The sequence below is a fragment of the Felis catus genome, chromosome D4 (genome assembly GCF_018350175.1).
Source record: "Felis catus isolate Fca126 chromosome D4, F.catus_Fca126_mat1.0, whole genome shotgun sequence".
Lineage (NCBI taxonomy): Eukaryota > Metazoa > Chordata > Mammalia > Carnivora > Felidae > Felis > Felis catus.
The window spans coordinates 70,676,309-70,696,890 of record NC_058380.1 but is presented as its reverse complement, the minus strand read 5'-3'; the positions used below and the strand labels follow the sequence as shown (position 1 = coordinate 70,696,890).

The 20,582-nt window shown below is 45.0% G+C and overlaps 1 protein-coding gene across 16 annotated transcripts in view; it reads right to left on the bottom strand.

Moving 5' to 3' along the window:
• PALM2AKAP2 (PALM2 and AKAP2 fusion) overlaps positions 1-20,582 on the bottom strand; it is a 488,279-nt gene that overhangs the window by 7,943 nt on the left and 459,754 nt on the right. For 11 of the 16 annotated variants that reach the window (XM_045043558.1, XM_019816297.3, XM_045043559.1 and 8 more), the window contains 2 exons: positions 6,896-7,074; positions 1,699-1,737 (listed from right to left, as the gene is read on the bottom strand). The exons of 2 other annotated variants lie outside the window; for them this stretch is intronic. In XM_045043558.1, the coding sequence (XP_044899493.1) occupies positions 1,699-1,737; positions 6,896-7,074 (218 nt within the window). Of the gene's footprint in view, positions 1-1,698; positions 1,738-6,895; positions 7,075-16,576; positions 18,845-20,582 lie in introns of those variants that run through there. 3 more of the 16 variants (XM_023242552.2, XM_045043564.1, XM_045043560.1) reach the window with 2 other exon arrangements.

Below are 20,582 nucleotides of genomic sequence, written 5' to 3'. Positions count from 1 at the left end.
AACTCTTCTGTAGGTTATGCAAAGCGACATGTACAGTAACATTCACTGAAGCGTTGTTTGTAATGTCAAAAAAAGAAAAAAAAGAAAAAAAGTGAACCAATCAAGAGAGAGAGAGAACCAACCAACATTTCCATAGGAAATAGGAGGATGAATAAATAGTGCTACAGTCATTCAAAGGGATCCTATACAGCAGTTATAATGAATAAAGTAGAGCCCCAAGTAACAACATGGACACATCTAAAAACAAGGTAGACAGGGGCGCCTGGGTCGCTCAGTCAGCTAAGCATGTGACTCTTGATTTTGGCTCAGGTCATGATTCTCACAGTTCATGAGACTGAGCCCCGCATCAGGCTCTGTGCTGACAGCATGGAGCCTGCTTGGGATTCTCTCTCTCTCTCTCTCTCTCTCTCTCTCTCTCTGTCCCTCTTCACTCATGCTCTGTCTCTCTCTCTCACTCTCTCTCTCAAAATAAATAAACCTATTAAAAAAACCAATGTAGACAGAATAAAGTGAGGAGTGGAAGATGCTATAGTATGTCATTTTTAGAAAGTTTTAAGGCATGCAAAACCATAGGATGTTATTCATGTATAGAAACATATGAAATATAAATGTAAAAACATGCATAGAAATGATGAACCCCAACTCAAGAGAAGTTACCCCTCAGGAGAGAGAGAAGTGGGGACTGGGAGAAGTAACAAGAGGGCCTGAATGGTATTTGCCATATTAGTTTATTTTTAAAATATTAAGCAAATACTACGAAATGATAAGAATGGTCAAAGCTGGAAAGGTGGACTTTATCGTTTTATTATCTGTTCTTAATGGAACACTTGAATGCCAACCCTGTGACATCAGGGACTTGGTTTTGTCAACTGTTCTGTTTTTGGAACCTAGAAAAGTGCCTGGTGCCTGCTAGGTCCTCACTAGATTGTTAATCGAGCCAATGAGTGAATGAGTCTCCCCCCAGTGCTGTAGATTTAAACTAATTCTTTTAAAAATAGTCAAATGCTAAAGAAAAAAAAAATAGGAAAACACAGTGTTTTCCCATAAAAAAAGGAAAAATATTTAAAAATAGAGGAAAAGGAAACACTGTGACTTTTCACAGCACAGGTATTTGTGAAATCTGTGTAAAAGGAAACTGTACAGAAAGGAGGAGGTTCGGGGAAATTCAATACTGACAGGAGCTTCTAAAACAAACAAAAACAGGTTTCAAGATCGGGGCAGGGAGGGAAGTGGGCACTGGGATGGTTCGGTGTTGGAGTAACTTGTCCCGAGGCTATGGAGCCGAACTCTCTGGATCTGTGCTATGGCAACCAAAGGACTGGTCAGAATCAACAGCTCGGTCCGCTTGAGCGGCCTTGTTTTCTAACCAGACCCGAGTATATTTGCTATCAGTGCCTGGAGAAACTAACGTCCGTGCCCTCGAGTGCAAACACCCTCCAGATCCGTGAGCAGGGCGAGGTCTTCTCCAGCCCCCCCCCCCCACACACAGCACAGCAAACCACAGCAGCGGGTAGCACTGTTGCATACACCCCAACATTTCCAGGCAGTCCCCAGTTCCGCAAAGGCTGGAAGAAAGAAATACGGAGACGAGCTGTTTTCTTGCCCTTCTCCTTTAACATGTCAGGGAACGGCCAACCACAAGAGCATGCACTTGGGTCAGGCATGCAGGAACACCGAGACAAACAAGTGGAAAAGTACCTCGGAAGTCACCTTGCAAGACAGTAACTTAGAGGTGTACTGGCAGAGAGGGAAAAGAGCAGGGTTAGTACACAGCAGAGACACGCTCACACAACACCCCCCAGCCGGGAATCGGCACCACGCTGGGGGCAGGCGAGCGGGGAAGTGACACCGGGAGGCCATTACACACCCACGCCAGACTCGCTTCATCTGATATTAGTTTATTGAAAAATCTGTATCTTTTGGAGCGAGGAGATACCCTGTTATGCATTGATAAAAATATCAGATAAGCCATACTTTGTTAATTCAAGATTTGTCGCTTCTGTTTTCTGTGCTTTGAATTAACAAGATTCTTCCCCGCCCCAGTATGCAACCAGCTGCCCACCAACAAGGTCTTTGATGACCGTTTTGGATTTGCTGGAATCCGTAGCCAAATAGCCTTTTCTCTTCCCGTAGTTCCTTCGAGCCCCACAGCGGTCCTGTAGCCCGTTGTCCCCCACAAAAAAGACACTAACCACAGGCAGGAGTTGATTTGGATCCAAGGTTCGTAGAGGCAGAATCTCTGTAGCTGAGTTGTGAACGGCACTGCCTGGGGAAGGCCCACAGCCCCCCTCATCACTATCCTGGGGGTCTGGATAAGTTCCTGAGAGTGGGGTGATCCTGTAGCAACTGAAGTGACCCTTTAGTACCTGTAGGAGACTAAAAGCCTCCACAAGAACAGCTCAGAAAAAAAAAAAATGGGCCAGCTATGGGAGATCACATAGAAGAACCAGCTTTGGCCAGCCTCTGCTGGAATTGAGGTGATGACCTCACATTTACACAGCTTAGGACACTGGAAGCATTTCCTGGGCTTTGGGGTTGGCAACCATAGGATGGCTAGGTGGGATCATATGTCTGTGATCACTAACTGCTTGAAAATTACAGGTCTGTACTGATTGGGCTGATGACTGGGGGCTGATGAGCTTGGAGCTTTCCTCCTCTTTTCGTACCTCCTCTTTCGTGAGCAGCTAGGAGAAATCTGGGCAGTACGAAACACTGTTGACTGTAAGCTGGGCTTCCTGTGGAGCCTGGGGTGTGGGGCCCTGAGTGCGCTTCCCTCATCCACTCAATGAGAGTGGGCCATGGGGTGTCTTGGGTTGGTGGGAAACGTGTGCGAGGAATTCTCAGGAAAGCAGTAACTGCTTAGCCCCCAGCTTTGACTTACCCCAGGTGAATAAGTGAGGTCTTTTCTTATTTCAAGACAGTCAGGGATGGCTGAAATACTTCTCAGTATCTATTTTTGGTGTAAGAGAGACAGTAGAAAACCGACCAAGAGTAGATCCTATGCTAGAAGTGGGGCTGGGACTGAATGCCCCAGGAGACTGTGATTGGGATGCAGACCAGCATTAATTGAGAAAGAGAAAGCAAACCCACCAACCTGTTCAAGAGCATCACTGACTCAAGAACCCATGGTTTTCTGAGGCTCAGCTCAGGTCAGGTTGGGAGAATAGCTGGCCAGAAAAACAGTTTTGCCTACATATCTTTCCTTTGCGAGGCATCAAGGAACCCTCTAGGAAACTATGATTCATCAGTCCATCATGTGTTACATGACTGACCAGAGATGGCATCGGGCCCAGATAAGGGCACATTTCCACATAAGAAAACATTTCCAGATAAGAGAAACGCACAGTAAGAACAGGACTGCTGCATCTGGATGTGCAATGCGCACACTGCACAAAAGCACCAAGCTGAGGGGGTGGGGGGTGGGGGTGGGGTTGAAGTTCAGTGCCCCCACTCCCCTCACAGCATGGCAGGTGCATCCTGGCAGATGAAAAATGGCGCCATTCTAAACATTCTTACAAAGGCCCTGTAAAGGCTGGTAAACAGCCAGGGGGTAGGGGGTAGGGGTGGGGTAGCAACCTCCTTACCCCCAAATTAGGTGAGGGGTCCATTTGTCAGTGGGGCCTGGCTGAAGCCTTCAGCACAGAGACATTCATTAGTGACCATGTCACACAGAACAAGGACACTGGCGGGTGGGCACCTGCTCAAGGTCTGAGTTAGTGATGGCCATTCGGGGAGAACTTTTCAAGAAAAGGGGCTTTCTCCCGATCCTTTGTTATTGACTTTTTCACCAACTGCGAAATGAGCAGAACATCCACAGATGACTTAATATTCCTGATGCAGTGACGTGTGGGTAGATATTCCAAGAGTCATGATTTAATTTCCCATCTTCTATCGTCTTTGACCGTCACCTTGTTTTCAGCAGAAGAGGGGGACAGCTCAGGGACATGAAAAAGGCTACTGGATGTTACAGCTTCCTTTCCTCACACCATCCCCATGGCAGGGGGTCCACGAGCCAGAGGTTTCCTTCCTGGCCTGCATACGATTTTTTATAAAGTGGGAAAACTTCAGCTGGCAATGACCTGGGGACAGGACTCCAGCAACCACTGCTGCTCCCGGGATGGGGGGACTGAATCTGTTTTGATGGCCATGATGTTTTTCTCGGGGGTTGGCAAAAACTACTCATGAAACTACAGGCATGGCTTCCCTTGGCTTCTCTGTCTTCTCTTTCTTCTGTCCTTCACGCTCAATAATAGCATTGTGCCTAACGTATCACTATACTTACATCACGATTGCCCCATTTGGTTTTTAGGTCTTCCTTCTCCTTAGCAAGCGAGTCAAATTGTTTTCATGTCAACCAGAAAGAACTCACTGCCTCCTATGGGCAAACACATGGTTTGGTCCTGATCATGTGTGAGGGACTCATAGTGTTGCCAAGTGACTTACTGGAAGGAATCCTGGCAGATGGATGTGTCAGGTGACACTGGACTCAGGTGAGCTGGGTGAGGCTCCTAGAGGGTGGACAATCTAAGAAGCCATGTTTCCCCCTCAGAATACTGTGGGTGAATGGAACCAGGAAAACAGAACTACCAGCTTCTGGGACAGGGAAGCCAATTACACAGTCATACATCACGCAATCCATTTGCTCTCTGTTACTAGCCTTCCAGTAGAAGAGACAATTAAAGAAGGGGCCAGAGATTGGCTAGGAAAACAAATGGTTTGTTCATTCCTGCAGGTAAACTTCAACACATTCTCCAGTGACTTGAGTAGATACAGTAGAAAAGGTCCCCTGAATTAAAAGGGCTACGAGGTGAGGTCAGATGTGGCTCTAAAATGAAGTTTGGCTGATGATCATCTATTTGCTTTAGAAGCAATCTGAATATGTTCTTGAAGTTTCAGGTCTCTTAAAAGAGGGTATAGTGCATTGGATAGGTTTTGTTCTGTTCCTAAGAATTTTCTACAACAACGGACTTGGTTCTCTTGTAATATCAAGAACGGTGCAAGACACTTGGCTTTGACTTCAAGAGCTGAGGATGTTAACAGCCTGATCAGTTAGTAGGTTTCTTCCTTATTTGAAATGTTTATTTACTTGAGAAAAATAGAGACAGGAGGCTGCCACTTTATTGCGTAAGCGAAGGGTAATCAGTATATTAAAATGTTGATTCCAAGTAGCTTCCTCAATGCAAAGGGGAAAGCCAATCTGGTTGCCTCCTGAGTTTGCATGAAGGCGGCTGCCAGCCTCTGCCTGTGGAATGAGTAGGAGTGGGCTCTTCACTTCTTTGGATAGTATTTTCCTCTAATATCTGCCCTCCAACACAGAAGGCGCACACAAGAGATATGCAGAATGTGCTCAGAAAACACTTGCATGGGTCACATGCAAAGTGTTTCCATTTGTTCTTCCCCTTCCATGCCAGAATGCAAGGGGTCCACTCAGCTAACTTCTGCCAGAGCTGCTGACGTATGGTGTGGACTCACTGGGAGAAAAGAAGCCACTTACAGCACTAAGCGTCAAAAGCACAGGCTCCAGAAAATACCTGAAGGTAAACTCCATATTTTAAGTAGGGCTGCAAAGAAGGACTGGTTAAGGTGATTTGATGGGCTGAAGCCCTATGGGCTTGGGGAAGGAGCCCAAGCAACAAAAGTGTCTGTAGCACCCACTGAGGGCTAGGCTCCATCCCACTGTGCAAATGAGGAATGGCTCCCAAATGCTCCAGCCTAACAGGAGTACCTGAATCAGTATTCCAGGCAGCTTAGGTACAAACCCAAGGGAGAGCCTGGGGACGCAGTGAGCCATCAGGCTGCTCTACATGTGTTTGCTTTCTTTGCCACTAAATATCTTAAAAGCATCACTCAGTATCTGGCTTCAACTTCAGAAATCTTTTAAGTTAGTCAACCAGGATATGAAAGGCAGTAGGTCAGCATGGAAATCCTGCTACGAGTCTGTAGCATTCGAGGTTAGGGTGACCCAATCATTTATCATCCAAACTGGGGCACTTTTAAAGGTGAAAGGGGATGCTGTTAAAAATTACACCAGGACCACAGGCACAAACCAGGACTGTCCAGGTAAACTGGGTAGTGCATTCAACTGAGTCAAGCTACTTACGACCTAAGTGAAACTGGGTGGGGATGGGAATGTGGAGAGACTAAGGCCACCAGACTCCCAGGAGGGGGGCATGGGCCCCTAAGGCTGGTCCCGGGGCTCCTGGCTGGGGGGGCGCTGTGGGGAGCAGCAGCCCTCACATCTCTCACTGGAGAAAGAAACCACGGAGCAGATGATTTCCTTCAGGGTTCGTGTGAGTGTCACGTGCAACCGTCTTGAGGGTTGAGGATAGCAGGGTAGCCCTGTGGTTTCTAACTGTCATTTAAAATATCTCTTTCCTACCAAACTGTACGCACAGGCTTGGTAATAGCCCAAAACACAGTCAGCCTTTCCAACGCAGTGTAACGTTTATGGGGATCGCTCGGAGCAGACACGGAAGGAAGGGCACAGCCCCAGTTCTCCAGGCAGATAAAATCTCTACGGGGCAGGCCAGCGATGGCAGCAATCAGTCCCTGGTGCCTGGGGATGATTTCAGGATGCTCGTGTCCTTCCCCCCGCGTTGTCCTTACGTGTTTGTTTGTTTGTTTGTTTGTTTCCCTACGCACCAAGCATCCCGTCCACCAGTGTGCCCGTGAGCTCCAGCTCCGGTTCCCCCTGCATGATCAACATTTTTTGAGAAACAAGGCAAAAAACCCAAACCCGACTCCAGTCACGTTAAACCACACATTTGAAAACTGGCTTTGGAACCAGGATGCTGGCCAGACCAGTGCACACACGCCCATGTCTGACCTGGAACACAGAACGCCACGCTGCCGTTCGACCTCAGACGAGTGAAGGAGGAAAGGAGGAAAAACTTACACTACTATCATCCATTCTCTCACGCCTTTTAGATTTGTGTGTCTCATAGTCTTCCATGAGGGTCTGCATCAGATTCTTGGGCCGCTGGGATCCGGCAGCCTCTTCGGGGGCTAAGTCAGGCTGCGAGCTGGGGCCTTCAGGTGAGGGGGATGGAGGAGGTTTGACTTTCTCTATTTTCCCTGAAACAACACGAAGAGAACACCCTTTCTAAGCTCGTCTGCTCATGACGGCTTCTAGAAAGAAGAGAACACTGGCAAAAAGCAACCTCTGACAGAGTGGTCCCGGAACGGTGGTGGTCACCTGAGCACAGGGACTGAAAGCTAATAAAGATAATGTCACAAGCCCATCCAACAAAGGTCTCGAGGACGCCAGTGCTGAAAGTCAGTCAGACCAAGGAGGCCCACAGGCACTTTGCAAATACGTGTCAGACACTGGCTCCAGTTGTTTTGGGGACATGTGCTCCATCACGGATTCCTGAATCCGACCGTCAGAGAGGGCAGTGCCTTCAAGCCTCAGAAACCCACTTTTTGCAGTTGAGGAAAACAGGCTCTTCCAAAGGGACGCCGTGCTGAGGTCCCAGGGTGCTGACGATGGTACCAGATGAGGCAAAAGAACCTCACCAGGTTCCTCCCCTGCACCAGAAGCTGCCGATGGGGCAGCTGACCTGCTGAGCCTTTCTGCATGGACAAAACAGCGCTGTACAACCTTTGAGTGAGAACTAGCCTTGTTCTTTCCAGGTCACCCCGGTCTCACATTGGGCAGCTTCATTTTTAAAAAAAAATTTTTTAAGTTGTATTTATTTATTTTGAGAGAGACAGAGACAGCATGAGCAGGGGAGGGGTAGAGAGACAGAGAGAGAGACAGAGAGACAGAGAGAGATTCTCAAGCAGGCTCTACACTATCAGCGCAGAGCCCGACATGGGGCTTGAACCCACGAAGCTGTGAAATCATGACCTGAGCCGAAACTGAGAGTTGGACACTTAACCAACTGAGCCACCCAGGTACCCCTGGCCAACTTCATTCTTTACCTTACCTGCTGGGGTCCTGGAAAGCATGTGGTTTGAGACCTCTAGACCTTAAGGAAGGAATGCCACCGACAAAGGCAGGTTCAGTGTTGTAGAAAGGTGTGCACCAGACATGGGAAAGGTGAGATTTTACCTTTTGAAGTGCCCTATAAGACTCCTCAGGATAAGGAGATCAGGTCAACTGGGATGGTGTGGTGGTGGTGACTCCAGATACTTTTATTAAGACCGTCTGCATCCTTCCCTCTTGGGAAATGGCTGGCCCTCGCTTCTGGCCCATCACAGGGGGATTTCATTGCCACAGAGCCCCAACTACACCACTGAGAAGCATCTTCAGGTGCAACAGCCATGATTTTTCCGTGCCCCTCGTGGGAGACACAGCTGGTGCGTGTGAACAGGGGATGTGGAGGAAACACACAAAACCTAAAAGTTTGGATCGAAAAGTTTGGAAACCACCAGGGGAGGACGAAGATCCATTTGGCCCCTTCCATTCCCAAGCGGAAGGTGGCTCGTCTTTCTTCACCTTCCTCCCGAGACTTCTAACCTGGCAACTGCCTGCCAGAGCTGCAGTCACAGGTGAAGCCTGGAGACCATGTCTCCACGTGGGCTGCCACAGACCTTTTCTGGGCACGGCTCGTCTTGATGGGAGTCGGACACCCTCCCCACCCCCTAGAGTTCAAGAAACCCAGGTTTTAATTCTCGCACTGCCATTAACTAGCTATGTGTTCACTGTACGCAGACATTTAATGTTCCCACTCTTATCTTGGGCTGATCATGTAAGTTCTCCAAGCTTCAACTTTCCCAGCTATAAAATGAGAACTTTGGAAGAAGATGTCTTTGAGGTTCCTTCTCACTCAGACATTTTGCTATTCTATCAAATACTTTTGGCAGGAAAATCGATCCTTATTGGTTAAAACAGAAGGCATATGGCCATGATGTTTGGCAAATGAGGTGCCAAGTAGTTTTCAATACACAGGGCACTCCATCGGCATCAATAACCTAGTGAAACTCATCACCTTGACCTAAATTACCCAGATCATTAATAAAAAGTCTTTTGATATTGACAGTAAGACAATAAATATTTCAAAATCCTCAAATTCACTAGCAATGGATTATATTTGTTATTATGGAAACAGGCAATGCTATAATGACGCCCAGAGATCTATCAACTATATTAAATCATAGCAAGATTTTTTTTTTTAAATGGGAGAGGGGGTGAGAGAGAGGGAGAGAGAGAATCCCAAGCAGGCTCTGTGCTGATAGCATGGAGCTTGAACTCATGAACTGTGAGATCATTCCTGAGCTGAAATCAAGAGTTGGATACTTAACGGACCAAGCCACCCAGGCACCCCAAATAATTAGCCCCATGGCTTCTCCATCCATCCCTCCTTCCTTTCTTTCATACTGAAATATTTTGAAACAATCCTAGACCTCAGGCAGTTATTACCCTGAATGTTTTGTGTGTGTCTCTCAAAGTTCCCATGGACTTTGAGATGAAGTCTTGAGAAATGATACAGCACAGTGGTGAGCATGCAGCTCTGGAACCAGCTGCTTGGGGGTGACTCCACCACTGTTTGCAGCCAAATAACCTTGGGCAGGTTACTTACTGTTTCTCTACCTCAGGGTCTCTACCAGCATATGGGTATGATGCTAGAGGTACCTACCTCATGCAGTTGGTATAAGGACTAAGTTAATATTTATAGTGTAGAAAGTTAATATTTAAAACAGGGAGCATCCAGTGAATCTGGTTACTTCTTATTTGGAATCTCAAAGAACAATATGTCTACCAAGTAAGAACGAGCAATTTCAAGGGCATGTTCTGCATACACTTTTGGCAACTCTTCCAGAACCAGAAACAGACACCAAATTGCCAGGTTGATCATTTTCCAGGTGACCTCATGGGTCTCCAAATAATTTCCCAGAAGTCACCCCTCCAGCATTAATCTTCCAGAAGGCAGAGTCCATATTCACTGCTCTAACTTCACTCTTTCACACGGCCACAGTGGGATCCCTGCCTCAAGGCACTTTGTTTATATTTCTATGAAAGCCTTTTCACATATCAGCTTGTGTCATACCTGGGTCTTTCAGCTTCTCTTCTCAGTTAAACTATATTTCAACCAAGGATAAGGGCAATTTCAGCCATTATGAATCCTTTAACTCAGCTCAGTGTAAACTCTGTTAGAACAGGACTTTGTCTTTCCTGGTCATTGCTGGACCCCAGTACCCACTGGGGTATTTGGCATAAGGTAGGAGCTCATGTTTGTTGAATGAGCCAGTAAGTACATTATGACATCTACATAGCAGCCACTTGTTACATGATTGTGGATTGGGACAAAATTCCCAACAAAGGATTTGACGGAAGAGTTTAAATGTCTTCACCAACTCCATGAAAGAAAACAACGGTGGTCTACAGAATCACAGACTCAATGGCTTTGCAGTAATAGCAAGCACATTTATATGGAATTTTATTTATCTAGATAGGCTTCATGTCGTTTGATCCTTACAGAACCCTGGGATGTAGTCAGGGTCGATGCCATGACAGCTGTGAGTGGTTTAGACCACAAAGACTCAGATGTTAATGCCAGCCCAAGTTACGTTAGCTAAAGTAACAATCAGAATTGGGTCTTGTCTGGAAACCAAATCGTGTTGATTATGGCTAACTTATATGGTGGTATGTATGCTGAAAGAGAATCGTGAAGAGGGCGAAGGGTTAATATAGAAAGTAATCAAGTATTGCACATTAAAGGATACTTTCCTGTGAGTATTCCCACAAAACCACCCATCTTTGGAGCAAGTTTTACCAGTTATGGCCACTAGAGGTCACATGTGTAACAGGTAGGAACCTCTGGACTTCTGGAATCAGTTTAGTTGGTCTTAGGGGAAATCAGCTTTGCTGGGCTTCTCTGCTGGGCACTGTGATTTCCAACCCTCCCACCCCCAGTATGGTTCAAACCATGCACAGAACTGGAATCACACAATTGCCAAATGGGGGAAATGGATCTGCTCCATACTTAACATCTTCTTCAGAAGGCCCAAGTTTGCAGCCAAGAGTCTTCTCAATGAGGATGGTGAAGAGACTTCTAATACTCTTCCCCCAGTAGTGGACATTGCAGACAATACCATCGTTTGGGTCTTGGGATCATTACATGAACATGGTACAAAATGGTCTCTGCCACAGGCCTGGGAAGTCTATGTCACCCTGCCCATGGCCCTGTAAGGCCCCTTGAAATTCTTTGGTCCAGAGGACGTACCCCATTACAATTCCAGAACAGTGATGGTTATCTTTGGTGCTCACTGGTGCGCATCTTGCACAGCACTTCCCAGCACCTCCGGGTTCCATCCTGGCTTACTCCGCCAAAGCTTGCTCTCGTATGTCTATCCATTCAGTGAATGAATGAATAGAGCTAATGACAGCTAAAAGGGGCCTCTGTTTTCAATGACAAATATCCTGCTGTCTAGCTCCTCATCTGGACTGCATACTCTACAAAATAGCTCTCTTGAAGGATACCAGTCACTGTCCCTGTGAAACAACATTAACAGAAAGTGTCATGCAGACCTCAGGGCACATCTGTGTCCGTCTTGGCCAAAGGCTGGTACCTGATATTTACAGAGCAGCGAGCATACAAGTTCTATGACATTTGATGTAAAACTAGGCAGGAATTCTCAGTGGAGGTTTCCTTCGTAAACAGGATTTTGTTCAAATTATTTCATCTAGAGTAACTTTATTTATTTTTAGTTACTATTTTTTAAATTTATTTTTAAAAATTCCAGTGTAGTTAGCATACAGTGTTATATTAGTTCCAGGCATACAATACAGTGATTCAATAATTCCATATACTACTCAGTGCTCATCATGACAAGTGTGCTCTTAATCCCCTTCACCTGTTTCACTCATCCCTCACCCACTTCCCTTCTGGTAACTATTAGTTTGGTCCCTGTACTTAAATGTTTAAAAAATGTTTAATTATTTTTGAGAGAGACAGAGACAGAGAGTATGAGTGGGTAACGGGTGGAGAGAGAGGGAGACACAGAATCCAAAGCAGGCTACAGGCTCTGAGCTGTCAGCACAGAGCCCAATGTGGGGCTCAAACCCACGAACCGTGAAATCGTGACCTGAGCCGAAGTTGGACGCTTAACCGACTGAGCCACCCAGGCACGCCAAGTTTTTCTCTATATTTAAAAGTCTGTTTTTTAATTTCTATTTTTTTGTTAAATTCCACATATGAATGAGATCATATGGTATTTCTCTTTCTCGGACTTATTTCACTTAGCATTATACCATCTAGATCCATCCATGTTGGTGCAAATGGCAAGATTTCATTCTTTTTTGTGGCTGAGTAATATTCCATTGTGTATATATATAATATATATTTTATATACAATACATATATCCATATATGCATGCCACATCTTCTGTATCCATTCATCTGTCGATGGACACTTGGATTGCTTCCATAATTTAGCTATTGTAAATAACGGTGCAATAAACATAGGGGTGCATATATCTTTTTGAACTAGGTTTTCACATTCATTGGGTAAATACTCATCTAGAGTAATTTTAGACTTGACAAGCTCTTAAAGGTGCTTGAAGGTAAGCAACTTCACTTGGGGGGGGGAGGGATGATTCCAAAGCTGTTTCTAAAAGTGTGCCTTATTGGCTTTGCTTTGTGAGACAGCATTTGCTGCTAACAAAGTCATTGATAAACACTAGGTTAAAGAAAGCTTTAAAAATGAGATGGATTTCTTTACCAGGGGACTTCTCTAAGGTTTTAGTGCTATTGTGATTGTGAATCACTTATTCAAGGGTAGGTATGAAACATTTCTCAAATTTATTTAACCAGAGAACCTCATTTCATAGAATCCCTATTGATGTCTCAAGGAAAACAATTGGTGAAATGCTGTTCTCTAGAGTGTATTAGTTAACTTAAGCAGCTCCCACAAGTTCAGTTAATAATTAAGTATAGGCACAAAGCTTACATATAAGAATTTCTACCGTTGTATTCTTTTTTTAAGAACTATACATGTGGGAAAAACCAAGATATCTGACTATAGGAAAATGGTTAAATTAGTTTTGGCTCATTCAGATAATGGAGTATTATTTAGTTATGACAAATCATGTTTTAGTCTCTCCAACTTAAAGGAATAATTAAGGTCATGGGAAAATACTCAAAATGTTTTAAGAAAAAAAAAAAAGAGAGAGATTGCAGGGGTTTAAGAATACATATTCTGCAGCCAGACTGCTGGGGTTCAAATCCTGGTTCACCAGTTATTAGCTGTGTGAAAGAAAACACAAGTGCATGCACGACATCTGGTAAAACCTCAGTCCATATAAGATGAACAGTCCTGTGGCAGGAAGAAGAATAGCCTCCGCTAGGATGCTTAACATCCTAATCCCTAAAACCTGCAAAGACGCTGCTTTCATGGCAAAAGGACATTGCAGACATGATGCAGTTAAAAGCTTTGAGTGGGGAAGACTATCGTGAATTATCCAGTGGGCTTGGTGTAACCATGTAGGTCCAGGTGGGTCAGAGAAACGGAGACTTGAAGGTGCCACACTGCCAGCCGTGAAGAGGGCGGAAGGGGCCGTGAGCCAAGAAACGCAGGCAGCCTCTAGGGAAAGGGATGGAGCCCTAGAGTCTCCGGAAAGAACACAGCCCTACTAACACCTTGATTTTGGCCCAGGCAGACACTATCTTAGTCTGCTTGAGCAGCCATAACAAAATGCCATGGATTGGGTGGCTTACCCAACAGAAATGTATTTTCTCACAGTTCTGGAGGCTGGAAGTCTGAGCTCTGGGTGCCAGCATGGTTGGGTTGTGGTGAGAACTGTCTCCCTATTTTGCAGATGGCCACCTCTCACTGGGTCCTCACATGGCAGAGACAGGGAGAGATCTAGATCTCTGGTGTCTTTTCTTAGAAGGGCACTAATTTTGTCACAAGGGCCCCACCCTTATGACCTCACCTAACCCTAATTACCTCTCACAAAGTGCCCATCTCCATTGGGGGTTAGGGCTCAACATACGAATTTCTTTTAACTTAGATTTGTTTTTTTCTATTTCTATTTTAAGTTTTATTTAAATCCAAGTTAGTTAACATACAGTGTGATAATAGTTTCAGGAGCAGAACCTAGTGATTCATCACTTACATATAACACCCAGTGCTCATCCCAACAAGTGCCCTGCTTAGTACTATCACCTAGTTAGCCCATCCCCTGCCTACCTCCCTTCCAGCAACCCTCAGTTTGCTCTCTGTATTTAAGAGTCTCTTACGGTTTGCCTCCATATTTGTCTTGTTTTTTCCTTCCGTTCCCCATGTTCATGTGTTTTGTTTCTATTCCATATATGAGCAAAATCATATGATATCTGTCTTTCTCTGACTGTATTTCACTTAGCATAATACATTCTAATTCCATCCACGTTGCCAGCATATGAATTTAGAGGGGACACAATTCAATCCATAGCTGACACACTGCAAACTTCTGACCTCTAGAGCTGTAAGATAACAAATTTGTGTTGTTTTAAGCCCCTTTATTTGTGGCGATTTGTTACAGCAGTGATAGGAAACGAATACAAATATAAGCCCAATATTACCTTCTATGCATGTATGTGCATGGAGAAACCTAGGCAGGTAGCAGTTAGGATTAGGAATTACTTTTATTTTTATCTTTATTCCTTGTTTTCCAATTTTTTTCTAAAATAAGCATGAATTAATTAAAAAAAACATAAAACAAACCAGAAAAAAATTCTTTTAAACGTTATTAGCCATGCCGAGAAAAGTAGATAAAGCTGCTTCATGGACTAGGCAATCCGCAAGCCTTTGTATCTCGCCAGACAGCACACGCCCAGAGGAGCTGACACCCGCCCCCAACCAGGGCCTCTGGTGAGCCCTGCTCACGTCTGTGACAGCGGCATTCTAGGCCGTGGGTCTGCAAGATGGACTAAGGAGCAGAGGGGGGCAGCTAAATTTCACTCCAAATTAGTAAATGCTGTCAGCGCCCCCCCCCCCAACCCATCATGAATGGAAAACTAGAAAACACAAATTTGTGTTTCCTGCTTACTTAATCATAAATAATTAAACCCCGTTCTGGTCCACAGAGAGAAAGCCAGGCCTTGGCTACACTTCTGAATTTTCCAGGCAAGAAGGATTTCCCCTGGGCATCTGTGACAGGCTGTGCTGCCCAGGGGAGGGGGCGGCAGAGAGAAGAACCACGGTTGCTCCCTGACAAGGAACCTGAGCGAGGGTGGCACAGGCTAGAAGCACAGCCGTTACCATCCCAGACAGCCGGACCCTTCTTCCGTAGGAACAAGGCTAACTTCTAGCAAGCCAAGGATGTGGCTTCCAAAAGTTGAGAAAATTATTTTGGCCAAACACTGTGATTTTGGTGACCATCACACTCCACATATATGGTGTCTGAGTTCTTAAATCAAAGATCCTTTGTTTCTACATTTCTCAAAAGAAAAGAAAAAGCCATCACCCACTCTTACTTAAAAACCAAACTGAACCGAACAAAGACGCCCACCAGATGCCATGCCTTGGCCAGGCCTCCTTCAATGACCTCCTTTCTTCACACAGCATGGCAATAAGATTGCAAACATCTAAGACGACTCACAAGTCGCCAGAAAGAAATGAGCTCAGACTTGTATTTTCAACTTCATTTCCTCCCAGTAAAAGGGAATATCCTTCCTGTCAGATCCGGGGAGCAGGCGATTGTGGGGTTCCAGCTGTGACCCACACACCCAAAGCTGGTCCCTGGTCCTTTTATCTCTTTTCCTGAAGGTTGCAGGGTTTTGAAAATGCAATGACATGAATCTTCAGATCGTAAGCCTAGCTCGGACATGAGAAATACCCCTGGCCCGGTGAAACAAGTCTGAGAAATTTCCAAATATTATTCCTTAAAGGTTGGGGTGTTGGAGGAGCTGCTGATATCGGGTCATCCTCAATGAACAGGACTGGAAGGTGAAACCTCTAGAAGGAAAGAGCTCTGCTTCTCTAGGTGAAGCACAGTTTCAAGACCGAAAAAGAAAAAGAAAATTAAAACAGAAAGAATGAAAATCACGGCAAATAGCAGTTCCCCCACCAAGCTCTTTTTGTTAAACGCATTTCTACCAGTATGGTGGGTCTGACTGTATGATGATTTCTACCCACCCCCCAAAGGGAAAGAGAAAGGAAACATTTTTATGGGCTCGCAATTTCACTGTGCCCCAGTACGCTTTGTTTTTTGAAATCACAGCTGACTATTGAAAACGAATTCCTGAACTCAGGTTTTGTAAGTGAGATTTTAAATTTTAATGAAGTAAATACGAAAATACACCAACTAGGAACAGAAAGCGATTTTATAATGCAGGTTTTGACATTTATTTCAGCAGCTGTAGAAGAACAACTCCTACATAATTCTGTAAGGTTTTCTAGCTCTTGTCTTAAGACATAACAGTAGGGGCGCCTGGGTGGCGCAGTCGGTTAAGCGTCCGACTTCAGCCAGGTCACGATCACGCGGTCCGTGAGTTCGAGCCCCGCGTCAGGCTCTGGGCTGATGGCTCGGAGCCTGGAGCCGGTTTCCGATTCTGTGTCTCCCTCTCTCTCTGCCCCTCCCCTGTTCATGCTCTGTCTCTCTCTGTCCCAAAAATAAATAAAAAACGTTGAAAAAAAATTAAAAAAAAAAAAGACATAACAGTAACTGTAGTAACAACAAAAGAGTAACTCTTCTTGGGTACTGGGCACTGAGGTCAGTATGATCTTATTCCCGTCTTACTGGTGAGGAGACTGAGGCTTACACAGGTGAAGTAAGCCAGTCACACAGTTAGCAAGCAGGGGAGTCGGGATCTGAACTTCAAATATAAATCCAGAGAAGTGACTGTGACATTTAGGCACCTAAGTTTCCTTGACCAGTTTTTTTTACATAAGGTATGAATTTCTATTTGAGAAATACAGACAGACTGGGAAGACCTGTGAGGTTGGATGCACACAGGTTTTGGGAAACCTTTGACGGTTACATTGAACGTCATGAGAAATAAAATACCATTACATGAAATCTAATATGCACTCTTTGGTACACTCCCCACCCACCGCCCCTAGCTCTCCATCCCGTAAGTAGTAGCTTATTCACAAAGATCAGATGGATGTGAAATGCCAGTCTCCTGAGGGAATAGCAGCATGGCTGGTTAAGAAACACAGTCATATCCTGACTGGACTCCTGCAGTCACAGGGGACATCCTGCTCCCACGCCTGGCTTTGATTAGCTCACATTTCTTACGAGGGGTGGAGCAGGGATTTTTACAAGAATTAGGTCCTTTGATTTATCTTTTCTTTCTTAGCTCAAGATTACATCTTTTTTAGCACGTGGTGGAGTCTGATTTTTTTTTGGAAGCCGTTCTGCTAACTTGGAGCACGGAGTAGCCACACACAGGGGTAAAGGGTAGGCGACACGGATGCCATGTGGTGTCCCCAACAAGGCATGAGCACCACTGGGGGCCAGCCGTGACACTGTGCATTCATCAGAAGACCCAGCACAATGAGCAGTGGTGGCAGAACTTGCTTAGAGCGGGGAATTAAACCGGTAGAGATGTAGTGCCTTTTCTCAAGTTCTACTTCCCAGAAGCCAGAGCCGCGGGTTCTTCATGGGAGAAAGACTGGAGTCCCTACCTTCTTGGGAGCGGGGCTGATAGGCTTAGCCTCAGCAGTTGCCCCTTCCAAACCTTGGGGGGCAATGCCCAAAGAGAAGTTTGAATTCTGGGATTTGAGAAGTCCTGATTTCACCACATACATTCACCCTTTGCCAAACACTTCTTCGGTCTAGCCTTTTCTTGACAATTCCTTCCCAAATGGCATGTGTTTTTTAAAAATGAGCATATCTGCTGGGTAAATAAATAAATCAATTTGAAGATAAATACAACACAAGGAATTTCTGGTCTCAGGTAGAAGGATCAATCATGAGCAAAGAGAACAGCAGAAAGCAGTCGCGGTGTTCAATGACCACCAGTAAACTAATGTATTTGGCTTTGGCCCCAACCCACCAAACATGTTCAGCTAATGGAGTGAACACTTATTCCTGCATGTTCTCAAACCAAGAGATTGAGTCTTCATTTAAGTACCCAATTCGTCCAAAGATTTCAGGGAATAGACCTGTGTCTGGAATGAATGAGCTTCTTTCTGGTAAACCAACTTCCAGAAAGAACTCACAGGAGCCATCAGGCTAGATAGCTCACCCGGACCATGCTGGTCCCCTCCGCCATCTGCTCAGCTCTTTTGGACAGCACCAGCAGTTTTGCCTATTGTAATTTGGAGCACTGGGGTTAAGTTCTGAAAGCACAAAGGACCCATTCTGGGTCACTAGGGTAGCACTGTCTCGTGGCCTCTGGGAGCAAACTCATTTGCCCAGACCGTGATGAGCAGGGCATTTCAGAGGTAGAGTGGGTCCAAAGAGCAGGGGGTAGGAAGGACCCAAGACAATGCAGGGGTCAGACCGGAGACTGGGAGAGGGTCGGGGGGAGACTGAGCTCAATCACTGTAGGCTGGAGAAGGGAGATGTTACTACATACCTTGTAGACCTCCAGGGCAGAGGGGCAGGTTCAGGGGTGGCTAAGAAAAGGTATAGAAAGAATAAGGACTTCGGAATCAGATGAGCCAGGGTTTGAACCTGGTTCTGCCACTACCTGGCTGAGTGACCTCGGCAGGTTACTTAATCTCTCTGGACTCTGGTATTAATTCTTTGAAAGGGAATAATAGCATAGGGCCATGACCTCTTATGTCCCATTTGAAAATCCAAACAAGCTCTAAAAAACCAGCTTTGTCATAACTTACTTGGCAGCAAACCTCACGAGACCAGGCATGAAGTCCTTCTTGATGTAACGATCCCACTTGATAAACTAACTCCTCTTCAGTTTTATAGCAGAAATCTAATGCGGTGATAGGGGGTAGCTCGGGACCCTGTCTGGGGCGGGGCGGGGCATGGTGGTTACGTAATAGCATATGCATTGCAATGCTTTTATAAATAATAGTATATATACATTATGGCTTTTCTTAAATCAGAAAAATTCTGAATAGATCTGGCCTCAAGGGTTTGGATAATTTGTGTTACATCTTAGAAGACTGTTGGGAGGAATAAATGAGAAAAGGAAAAATGAGAAAATGTGTGTGAAGTCACTAGTATGGTACACAGCTTTAAGGTAACTTGTAGCTACCACGATTAGGCTTCTGTCACCAGAGAATGTTCAGGAAGTATGGTAGTAGAGATAATGCTCTGCAAGGTGCTCCACGTTAAGCTTTAGTACTGTCACACAGCCAGCTGGATCCCTACAGGTTATATAACCTGTGCCTGCCTGTGCGAAAGGGAAACACTGTGTACTCCTGAAGGAGAGCCCTCTGTCACCTGGGCCTGTGACAGAATTTTTCTACCAGTTGCCAACACATGGTCTTCTACTATGGAGCAAAGAGGGCATCTCCAGTGAAGACTACTTTAGCATGGAATAAGCCACCAAGCTCTCTTTCATGAATATTACGCTGACATCATTTTTTTTTCTGTCTAGGACTTTTTTTCATGATATTTGAAGATAATAGAGGAGAGAGGAAAAAAGACCCAGCCAATAATCTTTATAATAATGTAATGATCACCTCCTGTGCAACCTGAATTCAAACTGACAATTGAAGCTGAAACTCGTTGGAAATTTTATCTTTATAAGATATGTAACTATCACATCTTTCCACATATTAAAAACATGAGCAGATGCTCCAAGTTATGGAACTCAATATCCACACCTTCTCCTTTACCACTCCCCATAATGTCCCACTGGGCAACTTATCTGACTTGGTAGATCAGTTCAACATCTGGCATGAAAATGGATACTATTTTGAAAAACCAAAGTAATCATCACCTAACTAACTGGGTTTCTCTGTCATGCCTAGAATTTGGAAGTGAAACCAGGATATCCAATAATAGACACCAGGCACTAAAGTGAGAACTGTTGACAGCCTTAATATGAAAAGACATTTGGAAAGATCCGAATTTTAACGTCAATAAAATGTTTGGGTTTTCCTCCCAAACTTGATCCTCACGGGTGTGTTAGGCTAGTGCACCTGCTGGAATACTTCCTTTCTTCTCTACTTCTGAGTGCCATCAACAGAAGTCACACGTGTGTTCACTCTTGGGAATATGGCCTCCCACACGACACACAGCCTTTGTCAACATGCATGGCAACATGCCTTCAGAAGTTCTTATGCTGAGGAAGAGCTCAACAGAAGCTGGTGGAATGGACTCATTAAAGTGGGAAGACTTTTCTTCCATCAATTCATGGATGAAGGCAGCTCTTTGTTGTCTGGCTTCAAACCAACTCTTTCATTTTGTTTTAAATCTCTTCCTTTAATCCACCCTAATCTTATTTAAGTACCTCAAACATACCAAGTTTCTTTTCCTTTTGGGCCTTCCTTGGTGCCCTTCCTTCTCACTGGAACAATTGCCCCTACCCCCTGAACCCAACTTTACTCCTTCAGTTCAAAGCTTGGATAGTAGTTTCCTAAGAAAGGAAGACTTCTCTTATACCCCCAGTGAGGTGATCTTCCTTGATCTGTGCTCTTACAGATTTTCATGCTTCTCTGCCATGAAATCGCCATGTTCATCTGAAGTAAGTTTCTCTTATTGAGCTGTAAGTTCCCTAAGGGCAGGAACTGCATCT